This window comes from Apteryx mantelli, chromosome 5 (assembly GCF_036417845.1).
Source record: "Apteryx mantelli isolate bAptMan1 chromosome 5, bAptMan1.hap1, whole genome shotgun sequence".
Taxonomy (NCBI): domain Eukaryota; kingdom Metazoa; phylum Chordata; class Aves; order Apterygiformes; family Apterygidae; genus Apteryx; species Apteryx mantelli.
The window spans coordinates 84,104,413-84,119,985 of NC_089982.1; the positions used below are offsets into that span (position 1 = coordinate 84,104,413).

The 15,573-nt window shown below is 46.6% G+C and overlaps 1 protein-coding gene across 1 annotated transcript in view; it reads right to left on the reverse strand.

The window, feature by feature from the left end:
- Positions 1-14,676: 14,676 nt before the first annotated feature.
- SMOX (spermine oxidase) overlaps positions 14,677-15,573 on the reverse strand; it is a 57,100-nt gene continuing 56,203 nt past the window's right edge. The window contains exon 7 of the mRNA XM_067297216.1: positions 14,677-15,169. Coding sequence (XP_067153317.1) covers positions 15,032-15,169 — 138 coding nt within the window. The 3' untranslated portion in view covers positions 14,677-15,031. The remainder of the gene's footprint in view (positions 15,170-15,573) is intronic.

The window sequence follows — 15,573 nt, forward strand, 5'->3', positions numbered from 1 at the left end:
GGAGATCTGGCCAGGTAATTATTCCACAGCAACCTAATCGCAATAGCTGTTATCATGTTGAATCTGCAGGACAGCAAGTCCCAGCACACCCGTAGTCTTCTATGTGACTTGAATGGATTGCATTGTTTTATATGTTTTTGCAAAATTCCCCCTTATTTGTGTTGTAAATATTGCAAATGTTTTTAGTCTCTTCTTAAGACACAAGTTTCTCTAGGTCCTGGATCCCAGTCACCATTACCCAAATGACTCCTGCCTTATCATTATTTTTTTGAGAACTACACCTTGATGAAGGCACTATCAGTATTAGTCAGCATCCCACTACTTATAAAATACAATGATTTCTTTGCTTTCTTGACTGCAATTATAGAGTAAAAAGTGGTTTCTATCGAACCGTCTATCCTGATATAGAGGTGTCATTCCTGAGTTGGCAAAGGTTATCTGAGAATCCTGTCTGTCCAGTGTAGGATTTGCCTAATTTCTCTTCTCTTCTGCATTAGTTTGCATTTTATCAGTGCTTAATTTCATCTGCTATGTTGTTGCTAATTCCCTTGGCTTGTTTAGGTGTCTCTGAAATTCCTCCTTGGTTTTGACTACCTAAATTAGCTTTGTGGCACCAGCAGATTCATCTGCCTCTTTCTCCAACCCATGTATCAGCATATTAACCAGGGCAGTACGCATAGGATTAAGCACAGAATGCTCTGCTTGACCTTCTGCTATAACTGACCATTTAATCCTCCTCTTTACTTTCTCCTAGGACAGCTGTAAAGCCAGGACAATAGTTTCCCAGTCATCCTGTGACTCCTTAGCTCCCCCAGTAGACTCTTTAGTCTGAACTTGCTAAAGACCTTATGGATATCTAAATGCACTATGTCTACCAAGTCACTTTTATCCACCACCTTCTTGACACATTCATTGAACTGTAATCCTTCAGCAAGACAGGCCTTTCTTCTCTGGAAAGTGGTGGGTCCATGCTCTCCTGTCACGATCTGTCTCCCCAAAGTCTCATTATCCTGCTTTTAGATATCATTATCCTGCTTTTAGATATCATTTCAAACTAGTTTCCAGAAGACAAACGTAAAGAGGGATGGCCTATAATTTTCCCAATAGCCTCACAAGTCTTTTGAATATAAACGTAACATTCCCTATATCCTATATGTCCCTATATCCCCCTTACACTGATCTGGATTTAAGGCATGTATGTTCTCTGTTTAAGACATATATTATCTCAGTTTCTTCAGACGGACAATGCAAAAGGATTCCCAGCATCAGAGGAACCTCTAGTAGCCTCTGAGTTTATACATGTTCAGCATAATCCACCTTCCATTTGGATGGATCATAACAGGATCAAGCGTTTTACTGTGAGCTTTTGCAGTGAAACAATTTCTGTACCTGGTGGTTGACTTTAAAAACTCTCTATAGATAATTCACGTTCTATGTACTTGGGTCAATAGAGTTTCTGTCCAGTCAATCCAAGGGCTGGATAAGCCAGAAATAATATTTTATGTAAGGCTATATAGGAAGTGTGTAAGTAAATCAGAACTGGCTGGACAGAGATAAAAATTTTGCCTTATTACGGAAGGCAGATAAACAGTAGATTAGCTCCTAAGTGTCCATGTGATGTGGATCTCCAGCCCACCATGCAACTGGCTTACAAACAGCCCGAGACTATTTTTCTTGGTCATTAATGGCGGCACCCCCAACATCCTGAAGTCATCATGAATCTTTCCTTTATCTTTAATGGGCTTTGGATGAGGTCCTGGATTCTTTGACTTGCCTCCAAGTGTAAAATAACAACTTTTTCCTGTTTTTCTTTTTTCTTAAAGTTATCAAAACCACTCTCAAAATCAGATAGCCTTACCAATTCTTAGCCACTTCTCTAACTGTTATGTTATTGAGCAAGTGAAAGGGTCTCTAAAAGGGTGTCCACAACACCCAAATTATCCCTCCAGGCAATAGATGAAAGCCCAGAGCCTCACCTGAGGAAAATCAATGAAGCTATAAATAAGCCTGTGGATCCACACTGATTTACACAAATCTGATAAACTGTCCCTAGTGGGCAGTGAGTTTATCTTTAATTCTTTTGTCTTGTTTTTATTTCTAATGAGAAGATTTTAAACAACAACAGCCTGTGATCTCTGATAATGCAAATCCTCCCCAGCGCACCAAGGAGAAGCTAAAGTCAAGATCAATGTCTGACATTATTTACTCTCTCGGGGACTGCGACAGTGGGGGCCAGAGAGAGAGAGCAATGCATTGCCATTTTGTTTGACTCACAGCAAAGCTTCGTCTAAGCTTGAGCAGCCAGCCAGGCTAGCGCGGTCACCGCATACCAATTTCTGCAGAAAGTGATGCAATTAATATCCCATCCAGCTGAAACGAATTCTCCAGGCCAGAAGTACAGACTGCTCCTTTCCACATATTTTGAGGGCACCTTAGGAACAAAGCTGTAGTTTGCGCCAGAGACATGAAACACCGTGCCACCACGCTCCCATTTAACCTTCCTTCCACCTGCCAACCCTCTCTATCCATATTTAACCACTCAGGCTGGCCTCTTCTTCCCAAAATGACTTGCAGGGCTCACCTAGAACCCATTGCCTGCAGAAGGGTGTCTTTTCAAGGGTCCCAACCAAGGCTGCTCAATGGTATCAGGTTTGCCAGTTGTCTTCTCAAATGCCTTACTATTCCATTACCGTTTCTAAGAGGTTCCTGCGCTCCTGCTGCCTGATTTCTCCCCCTACCTTTCCCAATCTGCCTAAAGACATGCTCCAGGTGCTCCCTAACCACAGCTGTGCACAGGGCCAGTTTGGCACAGGGCAGAGCTGAGGAGGGGGAAACCTGCAGAGGAGGGACCTGGTGGAAACCTCCAAAAACCAATCCAGCCCTTCTCAAAAAATGATTTCAGCAGATCTTCCTTAAGAGGTTTTCTGCCTAATCCTGGGTGCTTGTCCTTGCCTCACTCTTCTCTTCCCTGCAGCCCTGGTGGGAGGCTTCCCACTCTCCAGATGGGCCTAAGGCCAAAGCAACCCATGCTTAACTGAAGGGCAGGGAGTAAAAGCGCTGTGGTTGGAGGCATGGGAAAGGGGAGAAGTCTTTTCTGCCTCGTTCAAATCAGCTATTCTCTGATTTGCTGCCACAAGTCCCAACTAACAACCCTGGTCCCAAAGGGAATTGAGTCAAGTCCTGTCACGAAAATCCAAGAAATCTCAGCAGAGGACAAAAAAGACAGCCCTGAAAAACTAAGGTCTACCTTGCTTGCATCTTACTTTGGCCTGACTGAACAAGATACTGTCTCTTAGCAAAATCCATCTGAACGTAGGAGCAACAGTATCATGGCAGACCATGATACCTCAAGCCCCATATTCTGGGCCTGTCTCGCCCAGTTGTCAAGGAAAGGCGTAGAATGGAGAATAATGGCTTGGCAAGTGCATATGATACTTTCCCCTAGTATTTTTCCCAGCTTCCAAACATTTCCAGCTCAGGGAATCACTGAAGCCAGATATTGTTTCCATGTATTTAGTAACCCTAATGGTTTTCTCTCTTCCTTACATTTTCCATACTCGTGCAATTGATTTTGATATACTCCTGCTCAGATGAATATTCCTACGTATTTCAAGTAGGGTTAGGCTCTGCATTAGCTGCAATCCAGGAGACAAGAGTGGCATGGATACACATCCTAGCAGCTCCAGGCCATCCCCTGGTCCTAGGGCGTTTGCTGGATACTCAAGGCAGCTGGTCTGTTTACCCTGGTTCTAGCGTGCAACCCTCCAAAGACTTTGCAGGAAAAGCCTGATCCAGTTCCCTTTCAGAAAACCACAGCTGTGTGTTCCCTCAGGGACACCCAGACAAGGTACATGGGAATGCAACAGCAGGACAAAGAGACATACGCAGGGACCAGAGATGGAGATGCTCAGGTATTTTTTTTATCTGATCACAAAGCAGCTCTGGGAACCTCCCACTGCCCCACTTTTTGATAAAGACCGTCTCCACAGGCTGATCTTCCCAATCAAAAGGGCTCATCCCCTACATCTAGCACTGGGTCAGGAACACGCTGCAGGAAAAAAGCCTTCAGAGCAGAACACGTGGCCATTTACCTTCAGGTCAAAGGAAGTGCATGAAAATTTCTCACTGAAATGCAGTGACTTCTCTCTGCAGAAACACCTGCCCTCATATGAAGCACTTTCTGGGTGATGAAAAATTGCATTTCTTCCTGACGTTATTCACATTCAGCAGCCAGCATGCTTCGCCCTTATCTTCAGAGTAGTTGTCTCTTGGAGATCTCTCTTCCAAAATCACACCCTTTCCCCTCTCTCTCTATGACCTTGTTTGCTCTCTCTGTCTCCTTACCCACAGAGGAACACACACTCTGCTGTGTCCCTTGGAAGGACTAGTCAGTGGATTGGCTGCATCCCATTTGGGGCATTCTGACCCAAAGTTTCCAGGGAAAAGGATCCTACCCCATCCCCGGATGAACTGAGGTGGGTCTCTTTCGGTCCAGAAGGACCTCGTGACTACCTCTACAGTTCTAAATAAAATGGGCCTTGGTCCCTTCTCTGAACCTGAGAGCAAGTGATGCAGCACAGCTTGCATTCGTATGGCTCGTCACCACCAAACCTGGGAGATCTGGTACCCAAAGCCGAGCAGCATCCCTGGCCCACGCTGTCCCCCAAGCTGTTGCAGGCATTATTTAGGAGGGAGGTGGCTGTCCCAGGTGAAAGCCAAGGCAGCAGCACAACAAATAGCGTGGACAATCACTGGACAGTGCTGGAGGCCATGAGGTGACCCTGGCTGACCGCTAGCAGAGATGCAGCCCGTAATACCGTCCTCAGTAACCTTCCCTCTTGCAGGGACAACCATCCTTCAAGGTCAGAGGCATCTCTGGGTCTGGATCCACCGGGGTCGAAGATGTGTCTCAGTTTCCTCAGAGCAGCGGTAAGCAGTGATGAGCCTTGCTTGGCTCAGCAAAGCTCCTTCTCTCCCACTTTTGCATTTCCCAGTGGAAATATTTGTCCGGGACTAACAGGCGTGGCTGCAGTGACGCTACCACATAGCAAGGACATTACACTCCGCAAAAGCCGATGGGAATAGGAACTAGGGTGGAGAGTGCAAGGCTAGAGTTAGCTTTGGGAAGGGATTCTGATGGAAAATGAGTTCAGAGCTCATCTGATTAGTTCAAGGTCATGTAGCCACTTACAAAGTCAACTTCATTGGCAGTCTCTGCTTAGGAGAGTCCTGGGAGTGAGAACCATCGCAATTTTACACATGCATACGAGAGTTTTCGCTTCAGACAAATAAAACTGCAACACAGCTGCAGTGGCAGTTGTGTACAGCTCCAGATAACATAAGGGGCAGTTAATCCAAATCCACCCTTTCCATCCACCGCTGGTCTGTCACTATCGATTCTGCCTATCTCTCTAGTCCCCCTGATTCTGAATTTTGTGCAGATTATCCGAGAGTAAAAGTTATTCGAAGCTGTGGATATTTTAGCACCTCTTTTCATGAACTGGGACTTTTAAAGGGACATGCATTATTTCAAATGTAGCTTTTACATCTGAAAATGCGATCATGTGAGGTACAGGACAGAAGCTAGTTTTAGAAGAGCTCTTCCTTTCTAAGAGGGCTACCTGCAATACTAGGGCTACGTTGTCTCCAGATGTGATTCAGGCAGCAGAGACAGCCAGCTAAAATTAATCCATGACTGAAGAGGCATTACAGGAGAAAGCTGTCGTTTCTCCATCCTGATTGTGCTGAAAGCCTAGTCCATTTAGAGCCGATTGTGTCAGCAGGCAGCCTGATATTCCCATTCTTTGGGGGTGACAAAGTTTTTTTCTGTTTAAAACTCATAGCGGAAAGGTTTCCTTGCGGCTGGCGTCATGAAATGTCTGTAGAAAATCACCTTGCCCTTTCCAGCAGTCCCATCAGAAGGCTGCTATATGGCGATTAAATTGGTGTTTTAATCAAAAGGACAACAGAAATCGGAAAAGGGGTTCCTGATGGCAGGACCAAACCTTAGTTTGCTTTTTACAGGAGGAGCACTCTTCAGAGCTCAGAGAGCTGCTCTACTCGGGAGAGGGGAGGAGGTCCAGGTCAAGCTGCAGCTCAGTCTGCAGAGCAATCCAAGGGTGTGCGGGTGATCTCTCTCCAAAATCCAGTTGCAGTGAGACCAAGAGACCCCTTGCATGACCCTACGTGACTGCTGTGAGGGTCAACTACTGTCTCTCCCATGAGCACCGCAGCATCCAAAAACTTGTAAAAGGTACCATAAGGTCACTGACACAACTAGGCAGACATCCACCTATGACAGCTGAAAGTTCATAAACGCTCAGGTAGGCAAGTACCAGAGAGGTCTAGTCCAGATCAGAGAGGACAGCAGTGTAGGACTGGACAGGAGCACAGCTCCTTACCTGTGTGAATCACAAAGGCAGAAGCATGATGGTTGTCTATGCAAAAGCGGGCAAGAATTCAACCCATTTACCTGGGAAACTCAGGAAACCCAAGTGGTATTGTAACTATGAATTAGCAATGGTTTCTGGACATATTCAAGAGCACAAGCAAGCGCAGGTACTAAAAATGCCCAGGTCGGAGAGAATGCATCAGTTTGAAGATTGCATACCCTATCCGGATTGAGTTAGAATCACCAGTAACGGTGAAGAGTCACCACCCAGGTGACATTTTTCCCCTTAGAAATAGTATTACTATGATTATGATACAACTATACAGGCAATAAATTATCTTCTTTACCGGAGGATGAGCATGTACATTAAACTATCAGGGGCAGACCACCAGCTGGCATAACTCAACCTATCCACTGAAGGCAATAAGGCTGCATTGATCTGGGGCAGATCAAGATCTAACCGTCAATCTTTAAGCCCCTGTCAAACACCATGGCCTAAATTTACACAGTGTTCAGCTTTGTTTTAAATGAAGTGAGCCAGGAGAGGAGGGAGTTTTCCTCTGGTTTCTCTGTACCCATTTTCCTGGACATTTAAGGCCCTCAGCTGGTGAGTTTTAGCACAGCACTACTGAAGACACCGGCACATACAAGTTCCCATCAGCAGGATGGTTGCATGCCCTCTCTCTTTGCTCCGATACCATCCCCTGCTCCCAACCACCCCATCCATGCCAGCAAGAATTCCTCTCCTTCCTTGCGCTGAGCACCCGCCAAATCCTCCAGCATTCCTGGCGTCACACCATTTCAGCCTTCACCCGCTGCCCAGCCAAACGCTACATATTTAGCTCTGCTATTTTATTTTTTTTTAATCTGTCTCCCTATAAATCAATTTCTCCAGCCCCTAATCACTGCCTGTGCTGTTGCCTTTCCATTAGGTAATGTTCATTTGCCAGATGCCTTGCTAACTGCTCTTTGGAAGCCATCCTGGCCAGGGCCACGCCACTCATGAGAATGCCCCCGCTGTTGCTTCTCCTCGTTACATAATTGTTCGTTTTATTGCTGTTCTCACACTCACGTCACTTATCTTTCAGATACCCAAAGCAAACAAGCCTGCACTGAAGCTGCCAGGCTAACCGGGGTTAGGAAAGCTCTCCCAATGCTTCTCGAAGAATATCGCGTTTCTTTTCAGACTGTCACATGACGGACAAAGTTGATGTTCCTGGGACCAGAGTCTTTTACTTGGCCCAATTTCGTCCCAGCTACTCAGCCCTTCTGGCCGGTCACTTAAATTATACATTACCACTAACTGACCATGTGAAGGGAGGTCAATCTTCATGGAGCTCCCATTAGACCCTCTTATGTCTCCAGACCACCACCACGTGTGACTATCTTTTCCTGCAGGAAGGGGCCATAATGTGGGAACAGAGTGGGAGGAGGGAGGCGGATCCTGAAAGGTGCTGAGCTCTCACATGTCCCTGCAGCTCATGTAAATCCTTAAGTATTCAGCACATTGTTGTTGGACCCTCTTGAGCTGCAGGACCTGTTTACTGTTATTTCTACAAGGGGATACACACACACCGCCAGCCTCAGCCCTAGCCAGCAGTGCTACTCCAGAGCTGCAGCTCCAGCAGAGAAGACTGGTTGTACATTGCTGGTTCCCCTAAGCCAGAGAGGACCAACTTCTGCGTGATCCTAGCTCACCTCCTTTTCCCCAGCCAGAAGTTCAGGGACTGAACAAATAGCGTGGGGGACCCTGGAGTAATCTTCTGTGATAACAGCCGCCTGGGTCAGCCTGCCAGTGGAAAACCCGGCAGATAAGGATGCTGTGGGATGCTCTGAAGAGGTGACGCTCAAACTCCCACCCACAGGAGACCACCAGGGTTCATCAAGGCTTATTAGGAGGAGTCCTCAGGCACTTCTCCCAGTCTGTGGCTTTCTCCAAGGCTGTAAGAAGTGCTCAGGTGAGTGAAGGAATGCCACCCATCATTTTTGGGGGTGGAAATGCACCCCCATTTCAGGTGGAAAGGACTCCATTTAGAAAGCTGCCAGGAACTCAGATGGGAAGCCATCTACCTTCTTCCATCTATCTCCCACAGGTCCTGTCAACGTTCTGTGGATGTCTCATATATCCCAGGATATCTCATGTTATTGAGCCCTTAAACTTCATTGACCAGAAATAAAACTTTGACTCCCAGTCCACATAGAAATGTCTAACTAAAGGTGGCTGGGGCCATGGGTTTGCTCTGTGAGCACGCTTGACCCATGTCAACCCCCCCAATTGCCTGCAGTGGCTGGACAAAGAAGGCACACGCAAGTGGATACTGCCCCTCAGCCGGCGGGAGATAACTCCATTACTGGCTCTAATTTGCTTTTGTCTGAGCCATGAAGGGTGTCAACCTCTTCCATTGGCATAACACCGTCTCCAACACATTGCGACTGTGACCTCGCTGCAGAAACCCTGCCATCAACCAGAAATCAGCTCTAAATTCAGTGGCTTCCAACCCTTCAAATCAGGGAATCCTAGGCCTCGATATTATCACATCCATGGTGATATTATGGATAGCAGAATATTTTAGCAAAATCACTCACTAGCTGGTAAGTGATCTGCTCCCTGGGCCATCTCTGTGTTCACTGCTCTGGGCTCCTAGCTGTTTTACTTCATTCACACGTGCATATAAATATGTATGTATACAATTTTTATACCAGATTTAACGTTTCAAGACAAGTTCTTGAAGCCACAAGATGGCAGCACAGAATCACCTTTCCCCACTCCGTGTTCATCAGGTTGCACAGGACGGTCGGGCCCGTCTCGCTCCTTAGAAGCCAGTGGGGCTGCAGGGGCAGGCTGCCACGAGGAAAGAGCATCTCGCATCTCACAGGGTTACTGGGTGCCATCAGGCCTGGCAAGAGGCCCCAGGGATGGCCACGGGAGGAGGAAATATCCGACCCTGCGAGGTGCAGGTTCAGGGGCGTTTTGTTTCACCATTTATCCATGCACAATTTCAGCATCCAGTCACTGCATGCATTTTCACCTTCAACTGCTACCTACCAAGCCCAGTCAGCCACAGAGATGGACACCTCTACAGCAATGTCGTTACCTTCTAATCCAGCAAGCAGGACACCCTTGGGACCAAAGGGCCTCTGAATTATCCTTTGGACAAACGGAGCAGCCCAGATCTCTTTGGTTCAGAGCACCAAGCATGCCTTTAATTCTGTATCTAACATAATCCCAATACTTGTACTAGCCACCAAAGCAGTAGGAAAAATGGACAAAACTTGGTGTCCCTGAAGGCCCGCAAGACCTTTGCCATGACTTGGCCAATATTTTGGGTCTCTAGAATAGTAACCCCAAGGTGACTGCTACCCGGTTTGCAGAGGTGATGGACACACAGATCTGTGGACACGCCAGGCTCCTCTCTGCTTCACCGCACAGCACCCCAGGCACTGGAGAAGCCGGTTGGATATGCTCAGGGGCATTACTCACCTGCTGCCTTGTTGTGGATGAGCCAGACGAAGCCTGCAGGCACTAAAGCGCTGAACTTCGGGCGGATCAGCCCGGAGGGCACACAGCAGAAAGCCGCAACTCTTACCTCCTTGCCAAGTCGTGAGGCTCTGCCCATCAGATCTAAGCACCTGAGGGAAGTCCCTTGGCTGCCTTAGCTGGGAAGGGACTTTCCTGAAGCAAACGTGCAGCAAACCAGAAGACCAAATGGATTCCTAATGATCGGGGAAGAAGGTCAATCAAGGAACCTGCAATACGTCTCCCCACCTCCCTGCCTCAGCCCCAGCCCAGCTCATATACACCCTGCACCATGCTCCCAGTGTCTCAGTGACATGGTTAGGCCTAGAGTGGCATTTACCCCATGTCCCAAGCTGCTGACATTTCTTTCTGTCTTCTCTCCTAATTCCTGCTACGTCCTCTGTATCTCCCATGGGGTTCACAGTCTCACAGCCTCCTGTTCTGAAAAGGTTTTGGGTCTGTTTGCTAGTGCAAATAAACCAGTGCCAGGGAAATTTGCCAGGCACCAAACTCTGCATCGTCTCCACTGTTATATCTTTAGCAACCCTTGGCACATCCCAGCTTGTGCCAGCTAGCACAGTTTAGGGATTAGCATGGATATGGGACCATTCCCACGAGGCAGCTTGCACACAGCAGCAGGTTGAAAGAGTTAAACACTATAAACATCCACAGCTCTGTGCCAAAAAACAGCGTGGGGAGTATTAAATGTACTGGCATAACTGCAGTCTGAACGACTCCCTCTGTGCATGCCAGCATGGACAACTAGAGGCCACTCTGTGCCACCAACTCAGGCTTAACCATGCAAAGACACTGAAGTTCAAGGAGTTCTCTGGTCACCTCGGGTCACTAACAATCTGTGTGGGAAGGGATGTTAAGCCCAGATCCAGGACCTGGCCCATAATACCACTGCCCTCCTGGTACAAGAGAAGGATGGACAGCACTCATTCTAACTTTTAAAACATTTCTTGCACCTGGGGGCAGGTACACACAGTCCCCTGGGCCATCCATCACCGGAGACTCACCTCTCCTAGTACCCTGCCTTCCAAACCCATTGCTTTTCCCATTTGGCCGGCTAGGGAGAGCTTTCTGTAATAATATCTGAGTAATTAGGGGGCCTTCCCACCATCTAAGCACCCACCTCTGCCTTCTGGCATCCCTCGTGCTACTGATGAACTCTTGCTGGACACAGCTGGAGAGAGGACGCTGCATGTCTCGGAGAGGTGACAGTAGGGTGGGAGAGTCATACGCGTGGTCACAGGGCCCAGCAGTGATGCCAGGGTCACCTCTCCTCATCATGTACTCAGGGCGGCCTTCGCTGCTGTGGAGGCTGCTAATTTTAAGCACCTCTCGACAAACAATTGCTAAATTTAGTGCCTCTAAGAGAAACATGAGCCTTGCTTTAAAGGCTGGATTTACTGGCAACTGAGGCAGAGAACTGAAGGAGCAAAGTGGGATTGCCCTGGTAGGTTTTTCTAGGGAGGAAAGGAGCCATTAATTAGAAGTCCTCATGCAAAAAAAAGAGCATTAAAAACATGGCAAGGCTGGGAAGTGTGAGGCTTCAGTCCAGCCTTCAGCTCTGCCCCTCACCTCTCCTCCTTCACTGACCTGCCCCCCCCCACAGGCTTCCAGTTCACAGGCAGAGAGCAAAACCCTAGCAAAGTGGGGAATCGTGCCACGACTTGCAGCAGGAGCAGCCCTCCCCACCCTCTTGAGAGCTCCTGAACCAGTCCTTGCGCACACCTCTTCGTTGGAGCTGTCTGTTTGCACATCCAGCCATGTGTGTCCAGCAGCGGCTGAGCTGGCACTGCAAATTCTGCTGGGGTTGCACAACAGATAACATCACAACTTCTTGTGCTCGCAGGAGGAACGCTTTGGGTTTCACTGAGAAATGCTCCAGCTCCCAGAGCAAAAGGCTTTGCAAAGGCAGATCCATGCAAACAGCTGATGCAGGAGCAGGAGCAGAAAACACCATAGCACATGCAAAACATACGTTCACTCCTCGTGCGCGGGGTGTATGCTAGGCCCCAAAGCTAATTGACACACGGCCTTGGGAGAAACAAGCTCGAGGAAGAAGATCCTTCAGTAACAGCCAAGCTCCGAGGACATGCAAATTGAAATATGTCTCCAGATGTAACATTTGAGTGAGCACTGGCATAGATTCCTATTCAGCAAAAACAGACACAAGCATCATATTGTCTGCAAATAGGAGAATAAGGAGTTCTGAAACCCTGATGAATTACCGGCATAGTAGCTCTTCTTGGATTTGCCATGATAAAGAAGCTATAGGAGAAAGCAACAGCTTTTCCAGGCTCATAGTTTTATGTGCCCAGAGGACATCTATCTTGGGATGAGCTGACTCAAACTCTGGAAAGATTTCTCTCTCTTTTTCCTTTCTTTGTTGACTCTAGAAGGACCCTCTGTAATTAATTTATTAACTGGACATACCACTTCTAAATAGCTGCAGTTAAGCAACACGAATCCCATCATAGCTGCTTCATAGAAAGGCACAAAGAGAATACTCCCACTTCACTAGGGCTAACAGATGCCAAAATAGACACATTCTTCACTTTACTCCCTGCATGAACCCTTGGCCAGCAGCCAGCCAGATGGACAAATGAAATGCAAAGCAATAAGGCAACAGCTAAACACGTGTCCTCTTCATCCTGCAAACTTCTTTTGGAAGAACACTGTTTAGGCATTTAAAATTAATCTGATGTCTTCATTTTGCTTACTTGACTTAAAAAAAAAGAAAAAAAAAACAAAAAAACCAGGATTTATATCTCTAAAGAAAAAATCATTTGTTTTTCTTCTTTCCAGAAGGCACCTTTCACAAGGTCAAGACAAAACCTTGCTAGTTGCTAACATCTGTACCTGTTGACACACATCTGCACAGTTCTAGGGCTGTTTAGATGGCGGGAGAGCATTCGTGTTAAGCCAGAGGACATGCAATCAAAGCAACAAATTGACTCATTAACAAAGGGACACATTTGTATATACAAGTCCTCGTGGAAGTTGTCACCCCAAGGGAAAAGCAGAGCCAAACGTTACTAGGGTTAAACATCTGCTTCTGCAATGGGCACAGGCATTTGCCCAAAGGTAAGATTCGTCAGTACAAGATTCACTGAGCTACAAACTCTCATGCCACAGAGCCTCCTAGCAAGAAAACATCCTCTCAGGATTCAAGTGTCAGTCCCAGAGTGACACGGGAACATGCAATGCCATTCACTCTCAGAAACAAGATATTGGCCTAGATGTACCATAGCTCATAAAGTCCCTGCTAGGTGGTGCAGGAGATGATACACATGCATATTCTGCATTTGCTGTAGCAGTACTGAGTGCTCCCAATCCAGGTAAAGGCTCAAAACCAGGAGGAGTTATCCAAAGTCTTCTTTCTCTCTAAACCCACACAATTCGGGGGATCCCAAATAATTGCAAACAGCAACGACCTGCAAAAGCTGCAGGTTTCCTGAGTCTGCACCCAACTCCTCTTTAGGACATACTGGTAGTTGGCTTTGAAGACATTTGGCTTACAGTTTAACAAAGAAACATATGTCCTGGCAAATACTTGCCTACACAATCAGAAAAACCTTTGACAGAAACAAAGTATGCACACAAACACACACACACATATGCTTCAGCAACTACAGCTATAAACCATTTTTAAAACAAACAGCAAGTTTCTTTTCAGGAAGCCTATTTAGGTCAATAGAGAATTCTCTTATTAAACTCACTAACTTTTCTTCAAACTAGCTTGCAGAATACAGCACGCAGTTTCTCAATTGTCACAGTCCTGTTAGCTTTGCCCTAACCAGACCTTTTCGGTCCAGATTACATTGCTGGAATAAGAACCACCGTTGGAAAACCCCAGTTCTGAGAGGTTTTTCCACACAAAGCACCTTCTATACAACGAATTCCTGACACTGTAAATAGAATTATTTATTTCCACTACAGTTCACTACAGGTGATTATCATTAGGCTCTAGTGGGAGACAGTTTGTCTCGGCTTAGAAGACAAATTTTAGCCTAGCTGCCTCCTGGAAGTTTTAAGTGGCGCACATTAGGACAGACTTGTTACATTATCTTTATTCATTCGCCCCAAGCTAATTTCCAAACCTTTTCTCATTAAATTCCCTTTTTTAGTCAACTTTGTTTGTAGCCATTTTTTTCAAGCAAGCTTGAGTGAATTTTCTAGCAACTTGACTGAGTCACTGCAAGAAGTGTCATTGCCTGAGGTGCTCTTCGGATGGAGATGGGCTGTCCAGTTCACACAAGGAAGAGTTGGCAGGCTCAAAACCAGACCTTGCCAGACATTTCTTACTCTTTGGCACTGGTGTTTCGTCTTCTCATGGTTCAGCAGCATTGGCCTATCTACCCAAACATAGAGGAAAAACTGCTTCCGCCTGAGCACACATCAATTTTTGAAAAGCAGGGATGACAGGGACATTCCCTTCAAAACAACGATACTTCTCCAGACCAAATGTAGACACGGTCTCAGATGCTGCTTTCCACCCTTCCACTTTGCTGTGTTGTGATTCCTCTTATATCTTTCCACAAATGGACTGAACTAAGTTGAACAGAGTGAGTTCAGAGTTAATCTGGACGTGATAAATGAGTGTGTCTCTGCAGCGCGGCTCCTCAAACACACAGTGAATAAGGTACTGAATATCCAGATCTAACTCAGGATCCTCCTACTCCAGATTTTGCAGAAAGGAAAAAAAAAACAACTATTTTTTATAATACGTTGAAAAAAAGAGAAATGAGATACTGAGCAGAATGTCCAGGAACTACAAAAACACCCGTTTTTTTTATTACAACATTTATTTTAGTATCGAAGGCACTTACAATACAGAAAGAAGAAAAAAACTGATAGGCACTGAAAGTGCGGTTAGAATTAAGATGACAAAGGAACAGCTTACCAGACAGAAAGAGCACCCTTCCCTGTTAACGATACAGCACACGGAAATGAAGCTACTGATGACTAAGTTTTTAAACAGTTAGGGCCTTTTTTTTTTTTTAATATAAAAAGATAAAGGTTGTTCTACTGGGAACCGAAATACAAAAGAACCCCTCGACACACCTGCAGAAGGAACCGGGAGTTGGTGGTGGTCTCAAACACGGGGCCTTTCAGCTCCGGCACTGTAAGAGATCCTGGTACATTTCGATGAGGCGAGCGGCCTCCCTCTGACCAGAAAGCACAGCACCATGGGTCGTGGAATAATACTTCCTGTGAGTGGCCTCCCCGGAAAACATCACCTGCATCGGCTGGAGAGGATGAGACAAGCGTAAAAGCTCAGCAGCGGTTACAGTCGAGCACGAATGAGGCAAAAAGGGGACAGAACTTTCTATTCCCATGAGTTGACACCAATGTTTTTTGAGTGCTGGTTCTCAAATTCCCAACGCGGTGGGCTACAGAGGCAGGGACAGCACACGGCTGAGAATACCAAGCTCACGCGTGTTAGCGTACCCGCACCGTGCTGTTTGCAGGGCCACAGCACCATCCTGGAGCTAGGTTGCCCCAATACCCTCAAACAGATCTAGGCAGCTCACTGAGCACCTAGCTTCCTCTGCTGACTCTGCTCCTCGCTCCCCCCAATTACGCTCTAGACTTTGGGGCACTACAGATTTTTTTTTTTTTCAGGACTGCAATTTCAGAAGGGAAGACAGGT